General features: G+C 50.7%; 6 protein-coding genes across 6 annotated transcripts; 3 read left to right on the top strand and 3 right to left on the bottom strand.

The window, feature by feature from the left end:
* Positions 1-706: 706 nt before the first annotated feature.
* Positions 707-3,778, bottom strand: Dip-C (dipeptidase C). The gene is made up of 8 exons (XM_029111286.1): positions 3,571-3,778; positions 2,862-2,978; positions 2,615-2,752; positions 2,365-2,514; positions 2,128-2,286; positions 1,587-2,020; positions 1,252-1,462; positions 707-1,109 (listed from the first exon to the last, which is right to left on the bottom strand). Exons 2-8 carry the CDS (start codon positions 2,973-2,975, stop codon positions 873-875), a joined length of 1,443 nt encoding a protein of 480 aa, XP_028967119.1. The 5' UTR covers positions 2,976-2,978; positions 3,571-3,778; the 3' UTR covers positions 707-872.
* A 466-nt stretch (positions 3,779-4,244) lies between these two features.
* Nipsnap (protein nipsnap) lies at positions 4,245-6,428 on the bottom strand. The gene is made up of 6 exons (XM_003742688.1): positions 6,282-6,428; positions 5,555-5,746; positions 5,352-5,443; positions 5,086-5,255; positions 4,824-4,986; positions 4,245-4,709 (listed from the first exon to the last, which is right to left on the bottom strand). Exons 1-6 carry the CDS (start codon positions 6,338-6,340, stop codon positions 4,561-4,563), a joined length of 825 nt encoding a protein of 274 aa, XP_003742736.1. The 5' UTR covers positions 6,341-6,428; the 3' UTR covers positions 4,245-4,560.
* Positions 6,429-7,265: 837 nt separating this feature from the next.
* On the top strand, positions 7,266-8,590 carry Elp5 (Elongator complex protein 5). Its single transcript, XM_003742699.1, has 5 exons — positions 7,266-7,378; positions 7,484-7,544; positions 7,637-7,845; positions 8,003-8,345; positions 8,436-8,590. The coding sequence occupies exons 1-5, from the start codon at positions 7,324-7,326 to the stop codon at positions 8,515-8,517; spliced, it is 750 nt and encodes a 249-aa protein (XP_003742747.1). The 5' UTR covers positions 7,266-7,323; the 3' UTR covers positions 8,518-8,590.
* Positions 8,591-8,910: 320 nt separating this feature from the next.
* LOC100908311 (fumarate hydratase, mitochondrial) lies at positions 8,911-11,360 on the bottom strand. Its single transcript, XM_003742686.3, has 3 exons — positions 11,235-11,360; positions 9,986-10,574; positions 8,911-9,854 (listed from the first exon to the last, which is right to left on the bottom strand). The coding sequence occupies exons 1-3, from the start codon at positions 11,325-11,327 to the stop codon at positions 9,055-9,057; spliced, it is 1,482 nt and encodes a 493-aa protein (XP_003742734.1). The 5' UTR covers positions 11,328-11,360; the 3' UTR covers positions 8,911-9,054.
* Positions 11,361-11,851: 491 nt separating this feature from the next.
* On the top strand, positions 11,852-13,985 carry LOC100898070 (28S ribosomal protein S27, mitochondrial). Its single transcript, XM_018639292.1, has 5 exons — positions 11,852-12,157; positions 12,340-12,621; positions 12,791-13,277; positions 13,378-13,610; positions 13,820-13,985. The coding sequence occupies exons 1-5, from the start codon at positions 11,853-11,855 to the stop codon at positions 13,956-13,958; spliced, it is 1,446 nt and encodes a 481-aa protein (XP_018494808.1). The 5' UTR covers position 11,852; the 3' UTR covers positions 13,959-13,985.
* A 4,591-nt stretch (positions 13,986-18,576) lies between these two features.
* Positions 18,577-23,144, top strand: LOC100908166 (guanine nucleotide-binding protein subunit alpha-11). Its single transcript, XM_003742685.2, has 9 exons — positions 18,577-18,727; positions 20,087-20,225; positions 20,682-20,765; positions 20,867-21,086; positions 21,321-21,442; positions 21,857-22,005; positions 22,165-22,281; positions 22,392-22,572; positions 22,695-23,144. The coding sequence occupies exons 1-9, from the start codon at positions 18,725-18,727 to the stop codon at positions 22,775-22,777; spliced, it is 1,098 nt and encodes a 365-aa protein (XP_003742733.1). The 5' UTR covers positions 18,577-18,724; the 3' UTR covers positions 22,778-23,144.
* Positions 23,145-26,822: the final 3,678 nt, after the last annotated feature.

The raw sequence follows: 26,822 nt of genomic DNA, 5'->3' as shown, positions 1-26,822 counted from the left end.
AGAATCTCAAGGGACACTCGTTTTAAGTCGTTCCACATACAGCGAGACTCAGGAGGCGAAACCCCCGTGGCATCGTTCTCATCATTTGTAAATACGCCAAACCCAGATCGACTCCTAGTCGATTATAATTGTCCGAGCATAGGATTATCGCTTGTTGTCAGGTTCTCAGCTTTCATGGATCAGCTGCGGCGTCGTCGGCCATGGCTCTCTAGAGCAGAGACTTTTTCAGATGTCTGTTTATTGATGCGAGATAAGCATATTGTATAATTCTTGTTCATGGCGTACGGCTAAAGTCGTGCTCCGACTCCCCCCAGGAGAGCCAACTCATCGTTCAATCATCTATTTTCGCTCGGCTTTTTAAGAACATCCTCTTCTGCAGATCGCATCACAGCTAGAAGGAAAAGTTGTCTCCTTCGGCCCAGACTTATGAGGTTCAAACCCAATCTACAGTTAGAGTGTTTTATATTCGTGGAAGTCCTCCACGTGACCTAACGAAAGAGAGGAGATTTCGAGGGAGACCGAACTGATATAAAAACGAGCACGGAGGCTACTCCTCGCCTTGAAGTACGATACATCCGGCATTCTTATTCGATCGACCTAGCCTCTCGCGTGATATCGCCGTATCGAAACATTCCCTTGGTGGGAGGTTGGCCGTCACGACGGGCGGCGCACGGTCTCTCTTCGGGCATTTAGAATATCGCGTGGCTTCCATGACCTTTTATTGGACCGCACTCTCGAAAGCAGAGAGATCCTCCCGATCCCTGCGATATGGCACGGCGATAGACATTTCCTCCTCAAATATGACAGTATGTCAAGTCAATCATCGAAAATATGATATTCTGTTACGAAAAGCGACCGATGATGCCTAGAAATCATCTCGGCGTCATCCACCTTTCGATTTCATCGACAGTTCTCGGAACTTGCGTGAGGTTTTCGCAGCCATCCGCTGTGATGACGACATCGTCCTCGATTCTCACTCCCCCGAAATTTCTGTATTTGTTCAATTCGTCGACAACGAGGAATTGCTTGAGTTCTGGATCGTTCATGGCTTTGTCCAGAAGGCACTCGATGAAGTAGCATCCTGGCTCCACAGTGAGGACCATATTCTCCTGTGAAATATTTTGAAATGAGTGTCTCCTAGACTCTGAATTCCATGTCATCGGAGCTCGAAGTGACATCATATTCGTGTTGCTGATTGATTTCGGGGTAGCCGAGTTTTCACTTGCTCCTTCCTTGATTCGGAGCACTGACCTGCAAAGTTCTGGCGGTCCTGAGAGACTTCAATCCCAGCTCCGTGGATCTCTCGGGACAGCTTTTCAGATAACCTCCAACGTCGTGGACATCGCAGCCCATGAGATGTCCCAAACCGTGGGGCATGAAATAATAACCCAAACGAGCTTTGACCATGGAGTCGACATCGCCTTTCAAAATACCACCCTCCTTCAAGCTCGTGAGAATAACGCTGAAAGTTGTGATCATCGTCATTCCACAGTCAAAAATAGCAACAAAAAGATTTAAGGCCATCGTCTCAACGGCGATGTAATCTCAAGAAGTAGCAGAAAAGAATTGAGTCGGCCATTTCTCACGTTTCAGCAAGGATGTGCAAATCCTTCCAATTGGCGCCTGGTTTAGCAGCCTGCATGACCGCTCTATTCGCATCCAGTACCGCGTTGTAAATCAATTTCTGTTGTTGGTTGAATCTCCCATTGATCGGAAAGGAGCAAGTGATGTCCGAGCAATAACAGTGGTATTCGCAACCCATGTCGAAGAGAGCCATATCGCCGTCCTCGAGGGTTCGGGAATTGGGAGCACCGGAGTGGCCGTAGTGTAGTATGGCGCTGTTCACCCCGGTTCCAGCGATGCAGGTGTAGCATACATGGCGCGCCCCACCCTCGGAATAACAGTGATGCAAAAACAGGGATTCGAGCTGGTACTCCTTCATTCCCGGGCGGATTGAACGCATAACGAGCTTGTGCGCTTCTGAACTGATCTGATTGGCATATCGAATCACCTCGATTTCCTGAGAGAATACAGTTGAGCTTTATCGGCTGCGGAACCGCCCCAAATGCCATCTCCCCGATTGGTCTCCGGAAAGATTAACCCATGGAGCGCAGCAATATCGCTCACCTCGGGTGTCTTGATGACGCGCAATTCACTGATCTCGGGATACAGGACTTCCTTGTCGATCTTGTAGCTCTCGATCCCATCGAACGTTGCGGGCTCCGTCTTGAGTCCGGAATCAGAGTTCGTCCCTTCCAACAGATAAATCATTTCGGGACCTTGTTTCTGTAACGTGGGCTCGATGAGAATCGGCTAAGCAGAGTTTGGCGCTCCCTGTTCACCCCGAAAGTCTCAATGGCTTACCTTGAGGAAATCCGCGATCTCATCAACATACAGGACCTGGTCGGTTCCGTACTTTGTCTTGAATTCGTCCAAGCTCCAAATTTTCCCACACCAAACCGCATAGGATTCTGGCAATCTTGGCACGAAAAGAGTAGATTTCGCAGTTGCCACCTGCAAGGGCGCTCATAGAATGGAAGGAAGCAATGCTTCTCATTGTTGCGGGAAACATCGGAGACTTGTTAATCTCAGAGCAGATGCCGCCTATGCTCACCTCGACGATTCCGAGGCAGTCCGGCTCTTCGACACCGAATGTCCAATGGAAGTACGATTCTTGTCGGAAGAGATCTTCTTTGTCAGTACAGTAACGGTATGAGGTCTCGCCTCCCTTCAGGAGTATGAGAGCCTTGGCCTAGAACAGAGATAGCGTTCGCTCATGTAGACTACTCCCCTCAGACTTGTCTCGCTCACATAATAATCGGGCCCTTGGACTTGGACCGCACCACAACGACTTTTCTCACCTTGACGCATTTCTGATTAGCCCTCATCCTGTCGCTCAGTCTCTGGCGATTCTTGGCGAAAAGCGAAGCAGGTACCCTGAGGGTATTCAAACCACGGTGGAACAATGGCTCCATTCTCTGGGAAAACGAAAGACTCCTCTGAATATTCGCGCAACGCCGGAAGACTTCTTCGGTGCTCCAAGTTATCCAAGGCAGTGATTCTAGCAGAGAGTACCTGAGTTGACTCGAGACCCATGTCTGAGATGGGGCAATCTTTGATGGAAAACTCACACTCAGTGGGGGAATAAGGAAGCGCTTCTCGAACAAGTTGAGAAGGCATGACAAAGCACATCCGGTCCGGCTCCACTGAATCACTCAAAGGGATGATACGATCCGGAATGCCATAATTCAGGTAAATAAATCCCTCAACCCAACGCTTATCGGTGCAATTTTTTTCAAGCTTTATTTCTGCTCCGGAAATGCGACTCTAAGAGTTTCGTGTGCGCGATTATCCGCATGACTAAAGATTCTCAAGAGGAGAGAAGCATGATGTAATTGAAGGAATCGATTCGCCCGGTACAAAAAATTGCAAGACTTCGGTAGTCACCCCATGCAGCCGGATTTATTGTCGACTCACACACGGACGGTGAAAGTTATTCGTGCATGGATGGTCGACATTGGACATGGAAATTTTCACGACTCACTCCGTGAAATTCTGTCACTGACTCACGAGATCTCCGGAAATCTGTGGGGGGAGTTCTCACTTGTGTTTTGAGAGTCTTGCGAGAGCCCCGAACTGTCAAGACTAGACGAGGGATTCCACAGGAAGACAGATGGCGAGGGCGGTGCTCTGAAGGGAAGCTTGCACGCTCAATTTTGATTGGACTTTATTCGGGAGTGACGGGGGCCTCCAATGAAGTTACCAACTTGAATGTGCCGAACGGGATTTCGGGAAGCAGACGATCTTTCCAGATATCGGTGACGATGATCTCTGCTTGGAGGGACGGAAATCCCGGAATTCCCAGATCTGGGGAGTGCGTCTCGCACGGTTTCTCGCAGAACGAGCATCTGGAAACGGCCTCATACGACTTGCTCGAGCCAGGACTAATAATGTACCTGATATCACTCTTCGGCTATACTAAAGTCGGTGCAGTCTCTCTCAATCAGAGATCCTCTTTGGTTCAAGGTCTCTCGGAGCTTCACAGCACAGGACAGAAATATTTCCGTCGCATCAATTCCACACCCGGCCCTAATTTTCACAGTCTACACCGGAATATCTCTAGATTTTCTTTTCAATTAGTGGAATCCGATTCCGTTCGACTCTGCCCAGACGGGAACCTCTCGGTTACCGGCCCTCCTCGGGCCGGGCTGATCACACCACGAAAAATCATCTCCATCCATGAGAAAAACGCTTGAGCTGCAAGAAGCTCTTTTTTATTTCGTATGTACAGCAGTCGTTCCGATAATTGTCCGACATCGATCTGCTCCAGTAGGAGTCAGCAGCAACGAAATGAATGCATCCTCACTTTCTCTTTGGAAGCATGAATTCGTCTCGTATGCATCGTACGGTTCGCTTGTGCGACTCCGAGACTTGACTCCTCGAAAAAACGTCCGAGCGCCGGCACCCTCCCACGTCATCTCTTCGACGTCTGTCACGTTCGAAATCGCTACGCTCGGACGACAAGCCAGTCACCGGAGATTAGATCGAACATCTCTCGATTCACTTCAGAGGAGAGAAAGGCAGAGCGAACAACCATCTCGACCTCATCTCGCGGATCAATGGTACCGTATACGCGACGCATTCATCCCAGCCCGGTTTCTGCCAATTCCTCTCACGGGTCTGTTTGCGATCGGTCAGGCTCTTGTAAGCTGCAGAAGGTAGACGAGTCGTAAAAATCAAAATTAATGAATTTGAACTCTTTCCCTGCACGTACAATGATTGAAGCTCCATTCAAAGTCATCGACCCCTTGGTGCCGACTCACTCCAAAAATGATGCACCATGTGTAGTTGTCCTATTTGACTGAAGAATCCGGCTACAGCGTTCTCTCGTCGGAACGTTATCCCGCGAGCCCAATTATTGCCCCACTCGCTCATCGTTCCCGGCTTCAAAATGTATGACCGCATCTCATAGATTCCTCCGTTCGCCTGAAATGCAGGGAAATGCCCGAGCGTCGATTGAAGCTCATCAGGTATACACATACATAAATCGAAGCGGACTCGAGAGCTCGGATCGATTGTACTCACTTTCGGTTCTGGATGACCCCAGAAGGAAAATGCCAGCATGAAAGTATTCTCGCGAGATCTGATGAGCTTATTCTGATCTGCGACGAGACCCCTTATCTCGTCGTCCTTGACGTGAGCCCATACGAAATCTGAAGCAGATGGATATCCCGCGCTGTGGCGCCATACATGCACTGGAAACGAGCAGAAAGCTTGAAGGCTGGAGGCGAGCGGTGGTATATCGCCCGGATGAGAGTCCTGTGAATTCTCTGGAAGCATACTGAACCTACCAAATTGATCCTGATCGCCGATGACCACTTGCCAGCTCCCGATGTGCTCGGCTGTGCTCACTTTCCGGGCTATTGCAGCAACATATTTCTCACTGGAACGGGAAATTAGAGCCCCGGTTCTGAGCTAAAGCACGGTGCGCCTAGGAGCGGCTTCTCGAGCAACATCCGTCGAATCAAGTTTCTCGTAGTTCCTCTCGACTCACTATGCGCTGATGTATTGATCTCGATCCTTAGGATAAGCGTTGTGAACCTGCAGCTCGTATATCTTCTCGGCTTTCGGATCGGCGAGGGTGATCGAGTGGGACGACTTCCCTGGATCGATGGTTCTCACATGGAGCAACTTCGACAGCCAGCTCTCGCGGTCTGAGGAGCGCGCACTACCCACAGAGAGGGCCCTGAGCGAGAGAATACAGTCACTGAACCATACGTATTCACTAGCATCTCCATTTCTTTTTTAAGGGATCGAAGCTACGTCTGAACACTGATCCTGGTTCAGATCATTCATTCTAATTCGTAGCGGGGGCGCGCAGGTAGCAGATGCGACGCCGCGCCACTTCCGTTCGATATCTACGAGTGAATGTTATTCAGAATTGCGTGGAGAAGACCAGCGCTTGTTGTGACGGATGACGCTTTCTGTTCGCAGATTCGAATCTCAATAATTGGGCGTATCTCGCCGGGAGAAAATATGACCGCGCACTGAAAGGATTCGTGCTGGCCAGCGGATCAATGAGACTCCTCCAGAGAGAAATGGGATGGGATTTCGTCGGGAACGGGCCGAACCTTCTGTCCCAATTTACGGTTGCAATCCGGCTTAAATCACGGCGCTCTCAATGACCTCCACGGGAGTAGAGAAGATTTCCGGCAGTCCGCCTGTAGTTATCAAGAGCTTCAAAGGAGGGCCTTTACATCCATTGAAGCTCGAGTACTCACCTTATAGAGCTACTGGCGAAACTCCTGAGATGGTTGAGCTTTGTCAGCGTGCAGTTCATGTTGATTGTACAGCTCTAGGTCCCTCTGCGAGACTGTTGACGACGTACGGGACTTACCAAGCAAGGACCCTAAACACCGGCTGTGCTCATCTAATATCGTCTGCTTCCTCATCGGGGGCCTGACTGAAAGACTTACTGTCGCGAGAGCACGCTGCGCGCGGGAAAATTCTCGCCAAGGGGATATTAGTGCGGTCGTGGTCGGGAAATAGGGGTATTTGATGACAAGACTGATATCGTTGCGGATTCCCGGTCGATCACCAGGTTGAGTGGAAAGTCTGCGATTTGTTCTGAGTTGTCCCTCGACGGACGCTTCTGATTCGTATTATTCCCTGACAATGCCGAGCTCCATTTAAGAGAAAAGCGGGAGAATGTAGCGATGTTGACTGGAGACCTCCTAAAACCTGGGGATAGATGAATGGGGGACCGGACAGAGCTGAGGTTTCGAGAAACCCGTCCGAGAATTGGAGGTCATTCAGGTTCCGCTTTCTGTTGTCCACCCATGACTTCTGATTGGAATATATAGATCCGACACAAGATCTGTCTGAATCAATATTCGAGCTACACCCCGGCATTCATCAGCCATAGTTCAAGAATTCGGGCACCTATCCGCTAGCCAAAAGACCGGAGACCATGGGGAGAATACGCTGCTGACAGGAGAGACCGCAGTCGGTTCAAAGTCCAGCGTATCCCTAAAATCCGACCCTAGCTTGGGGACCGACACGGAGGCTCTCCTTGGGTTCCGGGATGTACCCTCGGTCACTGATGAAGTTATCGAATGGAGCGAATCAAATGAAACGTGAAGGTGATCCGAACTCCGATCGCGGGAGAGGTTCCGCGCTTTAGTGCTTGTCTAACGGAAGCACATGCAACTTCTCAGCGCGACTTTCTCTTCAATGTTTATTCGTTCGAGTTGGAATCGAACGACAAGCATGGAACCACTGAGCGGATACTCTTGATGTAATTGTAGAGACTCCGCGAGAATCATGGCGAATCATTTCCTGAATGCGGAGGACATCCGGGGACTCTTCTTAATGATCGGTGAGATCCGAGCTCCGACTACGTGGAGACAATAACCTCTTCACGGAGATTGTCTTTCCTCACTGTAGAGTCCACAGCGTGAAATCCTGCATGAGTCTCTTCCAGATGATTGTCGACAAAACATCTTGGCAGTGATCAGCACATACCGAGAGAAGTTGCGCGAAAAGTAAGACGGTCTCCGCGTAAGTTCACTGCTGAATGTTTCTGGCGGGAGTGAGCCGCGAAGTTGTCGTCGTTTCATAACTGAATGATTTTCAGAGGCTACAATGTACATATCATCAATCCTTCGAGACCGGATATTATGGAATCCGGGACTATCGCCCCGCCTTTCTGGCCCCCAAACTTTAAGGTCTCTCAGCCGAAATCGGTGCTCATACTGCATTCCTTAGAGCTCCTTCAGGCCTTGGCTGATGTGGATTTCCAGACGCTGTTCAAACAACTCATAAACTGGCTTGCGCTCCCCACGGGTATTTGACTTGCAAAAGAATTGCGATTTGATTTTGGAATTCGGATTCCCGCGCGACGGTGGAGCTCCGGCCCGGATTTCGGGGTCGCCTCTATAGAGCCGGGGTAAGTCATCGTTCATCATGAGATTTCAGTGACGATGAATGACTTCTTTTTCAGTGAGTCAAATCGTGGTCTCGGTGAATCGGGAATCGATGTCGACTGGTGAACTCGAGACTCTCGAGTACCTGTGCTCGCAAAAACTGGAGCTCCTCGAGAGAAATGGGAACGATTTCAAAGTGGAGAGCTTGTGGAAGAAACCGCGAGGCAAAGCGCTCGTGCAAAAAGAGATTGTGGTCATTCAGAACTCCCGACTCGTCAAATGCTCTGTCGTCAACGACCCCGTCCTCCCAGCAGGAGCCAGAAGTCAGCCGGCGAGTATATTGGCAGACCTCACCTTCAACGTCAATATAACCGGAGACGAACAAAAAGATAAGGATAAACTCGTCCTACCCTACACAGAGTGAGTGGACTGATTGACTGGCTTCGCACTATCGTTGATCGAACCTCCTTCCGCGTATCGGATTGATGACCTCATGCGGTGATTTTTCAGGGCTGGTCAAATCACCTACACTCTCGACCGCGAAGACGATTTCGATGAAGAAGACGATCCAGACGACGACCTGGATATATAAGAGGGGGCTGCTCTATTTCGACTTCATAGTCGTTGATCTATTCCAACGCCTTCGATTAAAACAAAAGAATCCTCTCTCCGGGATCATTCGTTCTTCACTGTAGCATGCCGTCGACTCAGATCGTTCGGATCGCCCGCCACGATCCCCGCGCCGGAGGTCCGGGTGTTGATACCCGGAAAGGAGCGACGGGCTCCCTCAACGGAGGCGACGTGCTCCCTCACCGGGGGCAACGTGCGGGAGGAGATCAATTCTCCGACTGGAATGAGGAAACTAGTCCATCTCTTCCGTAGTTTATTTATTCTCTTTCAATCGTTCCATTTGTGCACTCGCGCATTCTCCGATCGCGCCGCTCTTCTCTCCCGACACCGCGGACTTGTTCAACTCTCTCTTTCAATTCAGGGAACAAAGTTCTCCGGTTACCTCGAACCGAGCGACCCGGAACCGAAGGGCAGGAATCTCCGATCTCGCAAGAATACCCACTCATCCAAGCATCCAAATGTTCCTGAGTTCACGCCTAAATTCTGACGGATACACTCTTTACTTCGGGCCAAGCATGTCGTGGGGGACGACCATCTCATCGAACTGTTCGGGAGTCAAGTGTCCCAGCTTGACAGCGGTTGCCTTCAACGTGCTGCCTTCCTTGTGCGCCAGCTTAGCGATCTGGGCCGCTTTGTCGTATCCGATGTGAGGATTGAGAGCCGTCACCAGCATGAGGGACTCGTTGAGCAGTTTCGAGATACGTTCCTTGTTGGGCTTGATGCCGACGACGCAATTGTCGGTGAAGCTCCGCGACGAATCCGCAATCAAGCGGATGGACCGCAGAACGTTGGCGACGATCATTGGTTTGAAAACATTCAGTTCGAAATGCCCATTCGAACAACCGACCGACACGGCGGTGTTGTTGCCCATGACTTGCGCGGCGACCATGGTCACGGCTTCGCATTGAGTGGGGTTGACTTTTCCGGGCATGATCGACGAGCCGGGCTCGTTTTCGGGCAGTGAGAGTTCACCGAAGCCACAGCGGGGACCCGAGCCCAGGAAACGAATATCGTTGGCAATTTTCATTAGGGAACAGGCGATGACATTCAAGGACCCGTGGACTTCGGCCATCGCGTCGTTGGAAGCTAGCGCTTCGAACTTATTCGGTGCCGTCCGGAAAGGAAGATCCGTGAGTTTCGAGACGGTTTCCGCCACTTTCTCCGCGAATCCGATGCGAGTGTTCAGACCCGTGCCGACTGCGGTGCCCCCCGCGGCGAGGTAGTAAAGTCTGGGGAGAGTCGCCTTCACCCTCTGGATGCCGAACTCGATTTGAGTCGCGTATCCTCCGAATTCTTGACCTAAAGGAGTAAAAAGTGATATCGATTCATCTCGGGATTGAACATCTGAATTGGGGTTTCGAACTTCTGACTATGATTCGGTTCAGAGGCCGAGATTCCGAGATATGTACATATTGATCTCAAGAACCAACCTAAGGTGAGGGGTACGGCGTCCTGAGTATGAGTCCTCCCGATCTTGATGATGGTCGCGAACTCGTTCTCCTTCTCTCGCAGGGCAGCGAGGAGCTTCTCGAGCGACGGCAGGAGGCGCTGGTGGATTTCGACCGCCACGGCAATATGCATTGCCGTCGGATAGGTGTCGTTCGACGATTGGGACTTGTTGACGTGATCGTTGGGATGCACGGGTTTCTTAGAACCGAGTTCCCCTCCGAGCGATTCGATCGCCCGATTCGCCAAAACCTCGTTCATGTTCATGTTTGATTGCGTCCCGGATCCAGTCTGCCAAATGACCAGCGGGAAGTGATCGAGTCCGATCGTACCGCCGATGACGTCATCAGCTGCTTTCGAGATTGCATCGGCGAGTTTCGGCTCCAGACCGTATTCTTTGTTGACAATGGCCGCCGCTTTCTTTAACGTGGCGAACGCCTTGATTACAGCCTCCGGCATTCGCTCCCGTTCGCCTCCAATGTCGAAGTTCATCATAGAGCGCGCGGTCTGAGCGCCATAATACTTCTCGACTGGCACCTTGAGCTCACCGAAAGTATCCGATTCGATTCGCACCTGAATATAAAATCTTCGTTTATTATTCTCGCTGGCATCGGGAGAAGTTTCGAGACGTCTGACAGGGAGGATGGTCGAACGTGAAAGCGTGCGCGGAGATGCTTCCGTTACAATTCACGCATGTCGTTCGATGGACCATCCGACCGCCGCACAGAGATGCCGAGATGACGTTTCCGAGCTCGTAGACATCTCCTGCCCTTGCGGAAGGTCCCTATAGATAGCGGCAGCACCATGTCACCGAGACAATTCGAAAGATATGCCGGAGGGGATGTTCTGCCAGTCAGAGCACGGAGTTGGTCGTCGACGATTTTCAGGATCGACAGAATTTCGTCAGGACGCTATCTCCGTCGGCAGGAAATGTTTCAGGCAGAAGGACGAGATAAATTTCGAATTTCTATCTCTACCATCCGCGGTGACATGTGTCGTTCATTCGCGCGATTTCGTCCATGTTGATAAGCAGCGAGATAACTCGGGGTCGATACAGTTTCGGGGCTGACCCGTCGAGAGTACGAATCGCCTACATATTGAGTAGTCCCGCTGAATCTCTGGTCATCGCGCTCCGCGACGAATCCAGAGTAGTTTCGACGACAGCGAGTTTTCAGGGACCGGTTCGAGGACTCGCGATCAAGGTCAAGAAGTGAAGCCCCGTCAAAGTCTTACCTGGCCAGACATCATTCTCAACGTTTGAGGCGCACGAAGAGTAATCGTGGCTCCAACCGAGCGGATGGAACGACTTGCGAGGGAGCGCAGCATTTTGACTGGCGATAGAACACAACCGGGACGACCTCCTCACACCGCTGTCCAACAAGGGGATAGATGATAGAGACACACACACACCAACTTTACCAGAGAGCAGGCAGCGGCGACGACGACCGTCACCACCGTCCACTGAGAGGAAGATTGCGCATGGAAGCTTTGTTTTGTTCTCCGTCATCCGGGACAGGAGTCAAGAGTGAGATCTCGAGCGGATCCTCGAGCCGCGCTCCCTGCTCAGCTTTTCACGGAAACTTTCGGGAAAATGCAAAGGTTGCGCCCGGTTCAACGTCCTCGACAGCATTCAGACCCGGAGCGCACTCGGAGCCGGTGCAGGCTGATTGTCCAGTTTCGGACCTAGGCTCGTTGACATTCGTTCGGAAGGCACCCTGGGATGGAACGCTCCAATATGAAAAAGTATAATTTTCGGAAAACGAACCCGGATGCGACCTCGGATGCTGTTTTCCGCGCGATCTGATGCGATCTAGTACAGTGAAGCTTCTATCGCGGTCGAATCCGAGAATAATGGCGACGACCATGCGGGCGGCTGCGCGCTCCGCGAGATTCGCGAAATTCCTCGCAAATCGAGCGATTTGGGCCCAGAGTCGACGCAATTATCTCTCAGCACAGTACCTTTGTGAAAAAGAGTGGAATGAGTCGAGAAAGGGCGATCCTCTCTTGCAAAACGTCAATATCGAAGGCTCGTTCGTGAATCTGCTCAGGAAGATAGCAAACAAAGCAGAGACTCACGTTGCTCTGGATTTTGACATTTTCGTGAACTCCATCGAAGCCGCAAAGGTTCTGGATGAACTGGACAATTCATTGAGCAGGTGAAAAATTTCTCGGTAACTTCTGGCTGGGCGCGAATTAGCTCATCATTCGGAGGCTTCACCGCGTCCGGAACCTGTCCGAAGCGACCGTATCCGGCTCTCTTCTGATTTCTTCTCGAAACTGCTGTCTCCATTAAGTCCTCGATCGAAAGACTATCCAGTCACCCCGACGTTTCTTCCAGATTCCGTCGATCTAAACATACAGTAAACGTTCTACCGTCTTCGATCACCGCCGTAGTTCGATACTGTTTGAAAAATGGCTTTGAAGATAAGCTCATCGATTTCCTGGAAGACCGCCATAACTATGGAATCTTCCCTGACACGCAAACGATCAACATCATGCTCGACCATTTCCTGACCCGGAACATGCTTCGGAGTGCTGCCAAAGTCGCGGTACACATGGCCCTGCAAGAAGATGAGGGAAATCAGATCTCGAAAACTCTTTCTCTGATAGCTTGCGCGAGGTGAGGTCGTTGATCTGTGGACTATGGATCGAACAATTGAAAAACGAACTGATCGTTGGCATATGTGGTCGACGAATCTCAAAGTCGATCGAACTACCATTTGAACTCCCGCGAATTTCGGAGGGGGGGACAATTATTGAAGCCATTTGACAAATTCCGTCCTTCGCAGATACCTGTCCGCTGGCTCGAAAGCCGCTCCGTGGAAGAAAGAGGAGCCCGCGCCCGAAGCAGCCGAAGATGACGACGATGACGAGATCCAGTACGTGCGCGTACCGAACATCACCAACCCGTGGTTCGACGATCACTTCGATCTGACCGACCCGAACGATCTCCTCGGGAAGACTCTGATATTTTTCGGACGGGTTTCGGAAGGGGCCGTGCGCGACTCAGCGATATTGATCGGCATGGCGCGACGACAGAAATGGGACGACTTCAGGAAGGAATTGAGAACAGTTACTGAAATCTCGTCAGACACCAAGAGTCTTTGTCTGGATAGAATAAGCGCTCAAGCAGAAGCAGCGGAGGAGGTCTCATCAGAGGAGAAATCCGACGAAGCTGAAGCAACCCCCGAAGACGGACAGAAGACTACAGAGGGAGCGGCCGCTGTCGGGAGCGCAGTTCCTGAATGGGTTAAAGCAGAACTCTCTAAGATTAAGGTGATTTTCCTCACATCAGTCGAGATAATTCGTCATTCCGTTGTGGCAAAATGTCGTTCAAGGTCACGAATCATAAGAACTCGCCTTCCTTGATTCCCAGACCAACAAAGCGACGTTGACAGAATTGCTCGAGAAAGATGTTCCGAAGCTCGGAAGCGTTGAAGAAGCCGATATACAGACTCTGAGAGAATCTATCCGCTCATATCCGGAGCGGAGAAGATCAGAGAAGTCCGACAGAGACTGGAAGATCGAAAGGGACACGCGGTTCGAGGCCCTCAAGAAAAGGAAGGAAGAGCTCTTGAAGAAAGAAGAACTTCTGTATGCGTTTGAGAAGTGAGTCAATACCGCAGATTGAGGACTTGAATCATTGATGCGATGTAATGTTTGCCGGGGAAGAACGACTCGATGCATATCTCGATATCGAGTGCATGCTGGTGCATCCATCGAAGGCGCACAGGAACTCGTAGCATACGATTGAGCGCGATTTGATTAGGTACATTCAATCAAATTGAGAAGGAGCACTCATGTATCCCTCATTCCAGCTGGAACAAAATAGAAATGATCCTCACGGAGGTCCAGGCGGCACGAGGAGAAACCAAGAAGACTGAGGAGGAATACATCCCACCGGAAGTCAAGGCTCGATTCCCGAACAGAGATCGAACCTCAAAGGTTCGAGGCTGAACGAGCGAACGCACAGAGAATCCTCTCGGGAGATGACCCCTCTCGGAGAATGGGTGAACTGCTGTAGATTTATCAATAAACGAGTTCGACCGAGACGATTCCTATGCGAAGCTTGGTCAATTACCTCACACGAAGGCTCACTCTCGGGGATTATTCCTCTCCTTTTTACTCAGGGCACCAACTGGAGTCGTAGCCAATAAGTCCGGCGACGCTCACCTACAGTGAGGATGTCAACAAGACGAATGTCTCTATTCGTGTACCTAGCCAAACAGAGGGCATGAGCCGAACGATAGAGATCGGCTCGTCTGTTGTCGGATATTACCGGTAAATATTTCCGATCCACCGACCGCGCGGTATGCCGATTCCCTCGTCCCGAAAAGGATGGAGTCTGATAGAAAGCAATGTTGCCACAGGAGAACGATTCCTCCTTCATTCTCAAATCTCTATGAATTATTCAAAAGATCACCTGATCAATGGCTGCTCTCTCGATTCTCGTTCACAGCGAGACTGGCCAGCAAGTTCGTCCAAACGTTTGGTCGAGCAAGCGAGCATCTATTCAATTTTGCTCACCGGACTCTTATGCAGCACGGGGTTCCCGAGAGTCGACATGGGAGTCAAAGACTCCGATCGAACACGCCGAGAATGAACGACATATAAAAACAGGAGCTTCTCGAAGCTCCGTGACAACCTCCGTTGTCTCAGGGCACGTTCAGTGCTTCGAGTCGGTAAGCATTTTTGGCCGGTATCGGAGCTCGTCAGCGAAATTCAAGCGAAGCGTCGCGATTCGAATCAGTTTTTTTGCCAAGTATCGTTCGCTTTGTCGCTGGCCCTGATTAGCTGAGCGAGTCCGCTTGCATTCAGGCTGACGTCCCACGTGTCCGTTTCTATCGAGAGGGATCGACGCGGCTCCGTGCTTGCACTTCCGTATAGCCCGTCCGCGACAATTACGTACCTTCCGAGTAGTCGGCTCCTTAGTTTTTGCTCTCTCGTGTCTTCCTCCAGCATAGTCCCGATCCCTCATTGTTTTCGGAGGTTCCAAAGAGTCAGTTCCAGAGCCTCCTGCCAACCTGATTAATTTAGAACGCGGATCAAGTTATTTTTCTTGGAAGCTGATGCAAGCCTCTACAGCAGGTCTCAGGCGGGAGCGAAATTCTGGAAGCACAAAGCTCTAGATATACAAGACGGGCACCTCTACAATCATTAGGATACTCGCGCCATTGTCGATTCACAATGCCTCCTTGTTTCCCTCCTTGTACGCCGCTCTGATATCATCCGGTCTTGTGACTATTCACGCAGGCAGCCGACCCGATCCCGGTGACGTCAAAGACCTTTTCAGAAACGAACGCACCCCCCCCCACCGCACCGGCGGGGGCGGGTTTGCCTATTCACCACCTCACAGAGTTGGGAGCTTTATCCGCTCGAGACCGAGCGTGTACCTACTAATGAGAGGATGTGTATCTCGCTCACAGGACAGCTCCGCTGGCTGGAGATCTACGCGGATTCCCGGAGCGTTCTTCGAGTCCCCATTAATTTGAGAACTTCCTCGCCTCGATCCGATTTTCGCTTGTCAACTGCCGAGCCAGAACCCTTCTCTGCGTGGAATCACCGCCCGACTATGATCCGTAGAGGGAAACTGGTCATGATGAGGACGTGTCCTTTTCCGGGTCATGATTAGTTTCTAATCAATGGCGACCTCCGGGGGAATCCCGCGCCCCGAAGCTCTCCCATCGACAATCCATTCTCGGAGCAGAATCATATGGGAATTTCGTTCCAGTCTGAATTCGTTATGGGAACCATATAGCTTGGAAAAGGGCACGAATGATCTCTTGCCAGCCGGGCCGTGACGAGAAAAATTTCCCGACGAGACACGGATCGAGCTTCTCCGTTGGATTCAATATCGGTGAGAGTTACCTCGGATTCGGAACCACCGTTGGCACCACCGCTGGTGTCATCTGCATAAAACAATCCCCGAATCTCATCTCGACGTTCCCGTCGCGGGAATTCTACGGCTCGACCTCGGGCTCAAGGAACTAAGTCAAAACGTATTCATGACTCGCTCCTCTCAATTTCCGCCCGACAGCAATCAAAGCGACCTCACTCCTCGCGACTCTCCGATACTCTAATTTTGTTTCCACCGATGCCCTCTCCATCGGCTCCGGCACAGTTTGGTGTTCCCACTATTTGATCGGGATATCCCTCCAGAGCGGAGACATAAAATTTCCCTGAGATCGCAGAGTCGAGTTTTGCAGGATCGGAGCCGCGAGGAGGGGAACACGACGAGGATAAACGATATCCAGGCGGGAGCTCGATCCGGAGACTCTTCGGCGACGAGCGATACTCCCCATTTTCGGAAGTCGATGAAGCTCGCTCGGAAGCGGTGGTTACTTTCGGTTAAAAAATAACATGTCATTCTAAGAATGGAATGAAATACAGAATCTCGTTGGAAATCAGGAAACTGACTCGCCCTTCGCTGAAAGATGCCAAGCTCGTCGATCTCTTACTCGCACGCTAGAATCGGATTGGAAGCAGGAGATATACCAATGAGAGAGGCAACCGTGGTGACATCATTCTAATTCCGGTCGACTTGGTCTCCGGCAGGGGACGTGAACATCATGTAAAATATGCGTGAATTGTTGAATGTTGGCAGCCTCTGCCGGGAGGAATGACGGCGAAGTGGAAGAATGATTATCGAATCGTTCTGGAATATTTCAAATCAAGGTGATTCCAACTGGCGCTGGCTCCCGAGATGAAATTCCCCGAGCGATGGCGGGAGATCATCTAATTGAGTACCTACGATAGGCGCTGAAAGACTAGATTCGCCTTAGATTTTCGGGGGGAGGCAGGCTTGATTCGCCGGCACCGACGCTCGTACCTCTACCGAAGGCGGAGGACTTGGAGTGAATCTAACGATTCCCTGGGGACATGAAAACTCTTCCGGGGGATGATCTGACTCGAGGAGGAAGGTGACGACGTATGGTTCCGCTTCTCACGGCCGGCACTTTAATGACGATAAAAATAGAAAGTCCCCTGATACGTGAGTAGAGCAAAGTCACATCCACGCGCACCCCGCTCGCAGCCATAATCTCTGAGGGGGGGCTGTGACCGCCGGAATCAAGTATGGTTTGGTGGAGCGCTTTTCTTCGCTGCAGAAGTTTGGTCTTGCACGTTCAGTGCTGGCATCTTCTTCGTCAACACTCCATCCTGTACGGCGCGCCGCGGAGACACACTAAGGTTCGCCGGTGAAAGGCGGGGCGTCCTGTGATTCCGCAGCATTCATGTCCTGGAGCTTTCCCGAGATCTCGTCCGGCGGTGGCTCCTATTCCACGCACCAACATGTAGTCGGCTCCTGTTCTCGGCGTCGCATGTCGTAGCGTCAAGATAAATTGATCGGCATCCCCTCAGTCCGCTGTCCCTCGTGTCCGACCTCCTGCTTCTGGGGCAACGAGTCCGCGTCGGCTGATTTACCCGGCCCTTGTAGCTCATTAGCGATTGAAACGAATTATTCAGCCTCGTAGCATATTCAACAGAGCAGAATTAGAGGGGACGGGGAATGAGCACCAGCAGCGGCAGCAGCGGTTCGCCATCCGACCGTTGGTCAAATGCCGCTTTCCTCTGACTTTCCCAACCAGAGCAGCAGCAGCAGCAGCAGCTGAGTGGAACCATCGACGCTTGTCCTCCCGTATCGGACATTCGGTAGGGAGCATTGATTTTATTGTTGATGCCTTAACGATATCGATGATCACACCACAACGATGTTCCGCAAGCGTGCTCTGTTCCCATTATTGTGCCTTCTGTCTTCCTCCGGGGTCGCGGCAGGATTTTACAGCTGTTGGGTCTGTTCTGCTCGTCGCGTCACTCCGAGATACAATACGAGCTCGGGGCTGTAAAAAAAGGATTACTCGCTAAATAGGTGGCAACAAGGGTGCCGACCGCCCACGCTTTGTTAACTCTCGGCTAACCGGCTTTATTGGGAGAGGTTTTCTCCTATCCGGGGGTGAGTCGGGTAGCCGGCATTGCGGGACAGCGGAGACGAGGATGAGACTCCCAGATACGAAGGGATAAGATGGGATCACAGCGGACTAATGTTGACATTTCTGCTGGCTCGTAAGACTCTTCTAATCTTCCTCACCACCGTCAACATACCCACCAGAGATTTGTGCACCGGCGCGCAAGAAACAAAACAGCGAGGGTTGCAGCCCTTGAAAGAATTTAGTTGAGCAGAACTGGCCTCGTGAATGATCCATGGTCAAGATGCAAGTCGCGACCGAAAAGCAGGGATTTTTCTGGATCATCTCGCCCTTTTCGTTAATGAGGTCTGAGAGAGTGGAGACCTCGGACCGAACATAGACTGCGCTCAATCGTACCCGATCATCGTAGGTGAAATCATCAGATGAAGCTCAATTCGGAAGTCAGAGCCTACACCGATTTCTTGTTCTGGTTTTTCGAGGGATGGCCAAATGTAGTCTTCCCTCGCGGACGCCAGGACAGGCGTCGGCTGACATCTCTTGTGTTCGTTTCGCACTTGTTTCCGTTCGGTGTCGGCAGTATTCGGAGCTATTCCACTCTCAACGCTTCCCTTAATCTTGCGCACTTGAAACAATCGTAAAGCTGATGCTAGGCGAGATCAACAGGCGTTGTTCGCCGCCCTTCTCCTGGCTTGACGCCGATACGCTGCTGAAGAATTCTCGAGTTGGCGCAAAGTGGAACGTTAGTAGACAGTGTTTCGCCTCGTGATTTTCGCTCGATACGGGTGTGTTTATATCAGAATGGTAAGACGTGATTATTTCTCATTCTTTGGACGAATTTTCGGAAGGCGTCGCCCTTGGCTCGTCATGAGTCGATGAGGGTCATTCGAACATGGTGCCCGATGGTGGAGGTGAGAGGTGAGCGGATATTTTCATCGGGTCTCGACTCTACGAAGAGCATTCGAGAAATCCGACGGATGCGCGACGAAGATCGCTCCCTTTCTCTAGAATGGAACCGCGAATCTTCCGGGTGACCCTCCTCGATTTCGGGATTTCCGCGCTGCTCAAGAATCCGGTGGAAATAGAGATCTACGTTTTCCAGCTCTCAGAAGGTATTGAGACGGATCCATTGAGATCATTCATGAAATGATCATTCTTCCTCGAGCCACAGCGGACGAAAATGAGAATTGTTCGGATGAGTCGACGAATTCTCAAGTACTAGTACTTCTGGGCCCGTTTTCCCAAGTACATTCCGATCGATTTCTTAATCATCGTATCGAGAAACATGACTCCCGGGGCTGTGTATCGATGCATCCGCCCCTCCAATCGATATCCGATACTCCGCTGAAATCTAGACTCTGTGTGTTTCGCGGAGTGCTTGATTTTTTTTCTCCCTTCGAGAGCTCTTTCTATATTTCCCCGAGTGACTATTTCTTCGTCGTGATTGTTCAACGATAATTGATGCTCCCAGTTTAGAGCCTTGATGGCTGAGCAGTCTGCCGATCTCAATAACTACAGGGAACGAACGAGCGCCTCCTTAATGTTATCAAGCTCACCGGATTAAAGCCGAACTTAGGTGTTAAAGCTTGTTTCCAACTTTGATAAGCGCGCTGCCGCTCAACAAGCGGGTGGGCTCACGATCTCGGGAGGAATCGAACGGTGCCGGATGATTTCTGAGCTCTACTATCCGCTGCAGGATCAGCTCAAACGGATGGAGGAGCGGATAGATAAATACCGTAAATATTCTAATTGAAGGGCAGTCCCAATAGACAGGCGGTCTCTAAGAGACGGGCAGGTTTGGGGGGCAGGAATTCAGGTGCCCAAGTCGCGGAAAACGTGAACTTCTCTCGAAGCTTGCGTATATGAAGATCTAGCCTGGTCTAGGCATTTATTTGACGGTTTGAGTTTTGATATGGCTACATAAGCAACCTGGTCCTATTCCCTTGTCGGGGGATAGAAGAAATAGACGGACAGTCTCCGATAGACGGTCAGTCCCTAATAGACGGGCAGGTTTCGGAGGGGTCGAAAAATAGACGGGCATGCCGCATGCCCTTCTATGAGAATATTTGTGGTATGCTATATCAGCTCCGGAGCGCCTGGAGAGGTCGTTCTTTCATTTTCCCCAGATGGGACTGGGAATTGAGAATTCTATCTTGATTGCAGACACGGTCCACGCTCGATATGATCACTTGTTGTCTAACCGAAGAGGAGAAAACCAAGCGATCTATCAACAAAGCAATCGAGGAGCAGCTTCGGCGATACAAAAAGCAGGACTACAACGAGTTGAAGCTATTACTGCTCGGTGAGGCTGCGAGTCCCGCTCATTACGGAGGAGGGAGGGGGGTTTCAATTCTTGATCGGAGCTCGCCATCTTCGGACTGATTTCGCCCGGGAGAAGCTACTCGTCTTCTACTTTTCTTTCATCTTCACCTCATTCGTAATTTTGGAAAAGTTCGGCTTAGGAGACGGTCCCTGGGGGAGTTCTTCGGGTTACGGACCCGCCGGATCTCCCCACTTAATTTGTGTGTCGAACCTGTACAGTTCCGGACACGAATCCATCGCGACACAAATCAACACGATCGCTTCGATTCCATCAACTGCGTGCTCAGAATGCGGCTGAGGGAACCGTGTCGCCCGTATCTGCGTCGGATGAGGGAGAAAATCGAGCCGGGCTTTCAACGGGGGGGATCCATCGCTAACCGAGAAAAGAAGGGCGCTCATTGATGAGTTTGCCTCGAAAAATAGTCTTCATTTCCAGGGACCGGCGAAAGTGGGAAATCGACCTTCATCAAACAGATGAGGATCATCCATGGCAGAGGATACACCGAGAAAGATCGAGCACGTGAGGAGACACTACCTATCCGAGATGCGGGAATTCGTCAGAAAAACATCGCGACCTGATACTTCCGTAAAAGTCGATATTCATCGGGCATTGCTTTCCAGAATTCGCTCGAATCGTCTATCAGAACATATTTATGGCGATGCAGTCGCTCATCGATGCGATGAAGCTCCTCGGCATCCAATACGCTGCACGGGAAAGACTCGCCGATGCCAACTTGATAAGCGCGATAGAGTATCGAACGGTATCAACTTTTGGTGAACCCTACGTGCAGGCCCTTAAGAAGTTGTGGGACGACCCCGGGATCAAAGAGTGCTACGCAAGGTACGGTTATCGATAGCTAGGGTGATGGAACACGTGTTGCTCGAGATGCAAGTCAAGCGTCAGATACCTGGATCCTACATGACCATGATATTAAATTCGCCCAACCGAAGGCTGGGCTTGAGGTCAGTCTTCTTAAACCGGATGCCGTTCACTTGCCGCACGCCGGGCTGGCCACCGTAATTCTCTGAATGGCACATCCAGGAATAGTAGCAATGATTTTTCTTCTTCTCGCAGACGGCGAGAGTTCCAGCTGACCGATTCGGCAAAATACTTCCTTTCGAATGTTGACCGATTCGCAGCGGAAGACTTTTTGCCGAATCAAGAGGACGTGCTAAGAGTTCGAGTGCCAACTACGGGTAAGTGGACGGTCGCGGGGCGGGCGGTCGAACGAGTAGAATGCCGCGGGCTGGATTCAAATCGGCTTAACTGACCAGCTGAATTCAAGATCGAAACCTTGCCCCACTCACTACAACTGGTCGGCTTTTTTTCGGGCCCCGTTCGCTTTTCCCCCTGCCGAATCCTGCTTCTCCCCACGACTGCTCCAAAGATTCTTGAGTGAGAGAGTGCATTTTCTCGAATATCCCTCGCGGAGACTGTCCTCGCCCAGAAGCTATCCCTGCTCTCAAAGCGCGAAACACTCAATTCCGATCACAATTGTCGTGGGTAGGGCTCTCAACGTCCCTCGGACTCGCTGCATCCCTTAGCTTTCCAATCGTATCGAATTTCAGAACAGAAAGGTTTGACCACTGGAGGGAGCAATTGAATTCCAGGTGTCGTCGACTACACATTCGAAATAAATTCCCATAGGTTTCGAATGGTGGATGTGGGTGGCCAGCGGTCTGAGAGACACAGATGGATTCATTGTTTTTCGAATGTGACTTCTATCGTATTCCTTGTCGCTGTTTCCGAATACGACCAGGTGAGCCTGGAGATTCTGTGATCGATCGATTCGGAAGAATTGCCCGCATGCTCCTCGGCACGCGAGGATTGAAGCTTTTCAACCGTGGAGAAATCCCTTCACTCTCCGCGTTTTCAAATCTATTTTCACCATCTGAATCCAATATCCATTCGATCATAGGTTTTGCTCGAAAAAGACAACGTCAACCGCATGGAGGAGTCCTTGGCTTTGTTCAAACTCATCATTTCATACAAGTGGTTTCAAAACGCGTCGATGATCCTGTTCCTGAACAAAAAGGTTCTGAGAATTCCTCCCGTCAATCTGTATCCGTTCAAGAATACTTACATGAAGCGTTCACGGCGCAGCGATATCGCAGGAGGTCTTGCTTATCGCATTCCCCTCCCCAGGACCTTCTCGAAGAAAAAATTGCCAATTCGCATCTGGCGGACTATTTCCCAGAGTACACCGGTCCGAAAGCCGACGCTTATCAGGCTCGGCAATTCATTCTGGACATGTTCCTCGCCGTCAACGAGGGTGAATTCGGAATGAAACCCAGGCAAATCTACTCACATTTCACCTGTGCGACTGGTACGTTAATTTTCCCCCAAACTCGCCGATGCTTTCTGTGAATAGAAGGTGTGATGATCACCGCCGTCAGAAGTATATCAGTCGAGAGAGGTCTCAAATGCGTCTCTCATTTTATCTCGCAGATACAAACAATATCCGTTTCGTCTTCGATTCTGTGAAGAACACTTTGATACAGAATAATATCGACACCATCATCCCCGTGTAGTAGACCTGGAAATCTGCTGAAGAAAAGAAGCCGGAATACGATCCGATCCTCGCCAAGGAAACGTGCTGGAAGCGTTTCCGTCATTCGAAGAGAGGGTCGCCGTGAGGCCGGTTCAGGCTCCTTTCCTCGAAACTTGGAGAGCGGCGAGGACTAAGGAATCTCCTGATACATTCCCATCTCTGGAATCCCCGAACCGGAGCTTTATCGTTCCGACATTATTGTGTGCATAACTATGTGTAAATATCCGCTAGGCCATTGGAACTCGGAGTACATCTTCGAGTTCCCCTCTATGGAATGGAAAGGCGCTCCGCGGAGGTAGCGAGCTAGTTCTGCGATTCCTGCTTGGAAAACTTGAGAAAAATTCGTTCTCCTTGCCTATACATCCTTGGAATTCATTTAATTCGATCTGTCCGACGAACCATTCCCTTCAAAACACTATGAAGCTTTCGACTGCCGTGAACTTGAGATCTCTCTCCGTTCGAGGATTTTCGGACCTAGCCCCGATCGGAATCCCCGGGACACGAGTTGCTTGCGCCCGACAGGAGCGGCTCCTTCGTGCGGGAGGACATCCGTCGGGTCCAGGTGCAGGACTCCTGGGCTATTCATCTCCAAAGTCGCGAAGTCGGAGGCTTGGAAGCGGATACTCGGGGTCCGGGTGGATGAGCGAGGCTAATCGTCAATTCTTCATGACTCATGAGAATTACTCGCCGAGACACGCCTAGATCATCCGCGGGTCAGCTTCATCTGGAACAGCCTTCAGGTCTCTTTCCGTGGACAGATCACTCGTCTGTTGCAGTCAACGACTCTTCCGAGATTATCCCAAATGCCTCGAGGGTCGGCTTTTGATCTGCTTGGACTCTTGTCCCATGATAGGTCTCGAAACTCTCCAGGAAGCCTGAGCGGACACTGTGCAAAGTTTGTGACCGGGAAATCTCCCTGAGTGTAACCTTCGTCGAGCTTCCCAACAAAAACCATTTGATGTTCCAACAATGACCATCAGATTGGCATTGTCATGCAGAGAGGAAGACAACAACGTGCGCATAATCTATTCCTCGAGGAGCGCTCAACAGAAGGTTCGCTCTGTGTTGGTGTACAGAAGCTAACAGAAGAGGCATACCTCAGAGGAGCATGCTTAACATGCTCCACTGCGCGTTTAGGCAACAATCGAGATCACAAAGGGGGGAATTCCAGAGAAAATGTCCCCATTAGGGAAATTCGATGTAATACCCGCGGATCGGGCTCACGGCCGGTGAACGACCAACGACGTAGTTTACGTGTGACCATGATCGCTCAGTTTAATTAGACGTGGAAATATCAGACGATCCCACAACGCAGGGAGATTCTGAAAGGGTCTGGTCGCTTTGTATACAAAGAGTGATACCGAGGGTGCGGCCGGAGCTACGCGATCCGTTAGGCATCTTGTGAGTTGTATTTGGCACAGGGCCACCCTCAATCTCTTCACAAGTGATCGCGAGGTAGACGGACCCCTGACAGTTTGAAAGCCGGCAACCGTGTAACATGCGTGTCTTGTACCAATGCCAAAATCTCTGACTATGCCCAAACAACCGCATGGATCAGGATGGGAATATCCAATGTGGAGCTCATTCAAAGGCGGGACAGCCTCTATAGACTCCCAGGAAAAAATGCGATTACATGATCCAGAGCCCTCGTCGTAGGAAGAAATCTATTGGAATGACTCTTCTGGCCGTGCATAGAATCTGTCGCTCCAGAGGAAGCTCAGGGAGGTCAGGCACTCTCATTGAAGCTCCGATCGAGCACGAGGCACATATGCATGTGTGCACAGACACGTAGGTATATCCACACATAGATATTGAATGAACGTAGCATAAAACTTCCGCGTGTCGAATAGAAGTTTACTTTGATTCTATGGAGCCTAATCTTTTTCCTGATTGGGAATTCGCCAGGATAGAGTGGGGACCACAGCGCAGCATGACGCTCTCCACAGAGAATCGGTATCCGAATGAATGATTTGGAACTGCGCTCCGCTTCTCTCATCTCCCGACGGTTTCATATTGGGTCCAAGAGCTTCGCGAGAATTTCTCAAAGCACATTGCCGTGTCCGCGGTCTAAGTAAGTGGATTCCTCCGATCGCTCCATATCGGAAAAATGAGCGGTCAGCGAAGTCTCGTTTTCGTTCGGTCCAGGCTCGATGTCACGAACAGAAGGCTACGTCTGGTCTCATCGTCTGGATGAGAGCCGGCGCTTCGTCCGATCTCTTTCGATTGACCTTCTCCTTTCGCGGGCCGCGCTCCTCTGGACCTTAATTAATGAGTAGCTAGAGTGACGAGATGGAATGACACGACGAACCCGAGGCGCTCAAATCGGCCATATCGACCGAGCAACAGTCCAGTCCGCTCTCTCTTGTCGGAATCTCCCGTAGGTATGCACTACAGGTCACTCATTTTCGACTCCATGATTGACTGTGCATAATGTTCGAAGACGCACAACTCAGTGGGAATAAGAATATTCTTTTATTACCTCAGACCATTTCATGTCTGCCCTTCGTCGGGTTCCACTTACAATAAATAATCACTTCCGATCGGAACCAGATCAAATCGTAGTGTCGGTGACATTTGGATGTCCGCGTTCCCTTCAGGTCGGGTACAGATCACGTCTATCGCTGAGAGAGATCTTTTCAAATTCAAGTCGGCGGAAGGAAGCTCTTCGCTCATCACCAGTCGGAGCGTTCTTATTATTGAATGACATTTTTAGGTTTCCTTCGACTTAAGCTCCGGTGCACACCATATGTTTTTCTCGGGTCGATAGTAACAGTAATAATTCCCTAATATTTAATTATATATCATTTTCAAAATAGCGCCTAACGGGATAAGTTTGCAATGCAGCATGGGTGAAGATTGGATACATTCCTGTAATTTCGATCGCATGTTCCTCCTGATGAATATTTGCGTCCATGTGTGTATTTATACCGAGTCATATGCACGAAGTATGCGTAAAAATTCCATGAGAGATGGATAGCAACGGCTCATGAAGATCTAGCCTGGATTCGCTGTTCCCTCAGCTGGTATGCGTACCTGTACGCTCGGACCGACAGTCCAGACATTGCAACGGAATCAGGGAGGTCGAGATCTTCGCGACAGAGATGATGGCGTGAGGCATTGCTCGCCCTGATTCCCACGCCGGGTCAGGAGTCCCGTAGTTTTCCTTCCAAGGGAACTCATATAACTTGAATTTATCCTGACGCTCATTCCCACGGCGCGGCATCTTAGGAGTTTTCGGTTTCGCCCAGGTTCATCCGCGGGTTCCACCGCTAAATCACCGAGATATACATGTATTCGACGATAGGAAAGTTAGCTTCGGATCTGAGACTAAACGTAACGCTGGTCATGGACCTGTGCGCATCCACAAACATTTCGCTAAACAACGCCCTCGACCAATCTTCTGGACCGGATCCAATGCATACAAGGGGTTTAATCACTCATCAGGGAAATGCGTAGGAGGGAAGACTGGTGAGAGTCTCGGCCGGTTCCGTCCGGGGGCTCGCACCATAATGGTGTTCTCCGTTTTAGTTCCAGTTTTTCGAGCTCAAGTTCAGTCTCTGGGCAACTTGTATTCGGAAGGTATGCGGTCATCATACGAAGTCCAAGACTTGGACCTCTTACCGCGTATTTATGGAGCCTTTTGAGAAAAACCCAGTTGTCCATGTTTCGATAAGGATTCTTCTATTTGCTCCGGAATAGCCGATACGGCTCCATCTCGAGCTTCTCGGCCATTAGAAGAACACCGGAACGATTCGGGAATATTGATGATTGCTCGCTTCAGCGTGAGCCACAAAAGCAGCTTAATCATCGCGCATCGGTTCCGGGAGAGATTCACACAGAAGAAACTTCGGAAACATCAAAGATCTCCGATCAAGACAGTTCCTATCCGGATGAGTCTTAGGTCGATCCCGGGGAGCTCATCACGTCATTCTTTTCCGATCGATCGGACTCTGTGAGAATCTGCATCGACGTTCAGCTTGCGTATCGAGGTCGAGTGAGCCGAGCGAATGTGACGAAAAACACTT

Source organism: Galendromus occidentalis, unplaced genomic scaffold (assembly GCF_000255335.2).
Source record: "Galendromus occidentalis unplaced genomic scaffold, Mocc_1.1 scf7180000077429, whole genome shotgun sequence".
Lineage (NCBI taxonomy): Eukaryota > Metazoa > Arthropoda > Arachnida > Mesostigmata > Phytoseiidae > Galendromus > Galendromus occidentalis.
Note: the sequence above shows the minus strand (reverse complement) of the source record. Positions and strands in the feature narration are given on the sequence as shown.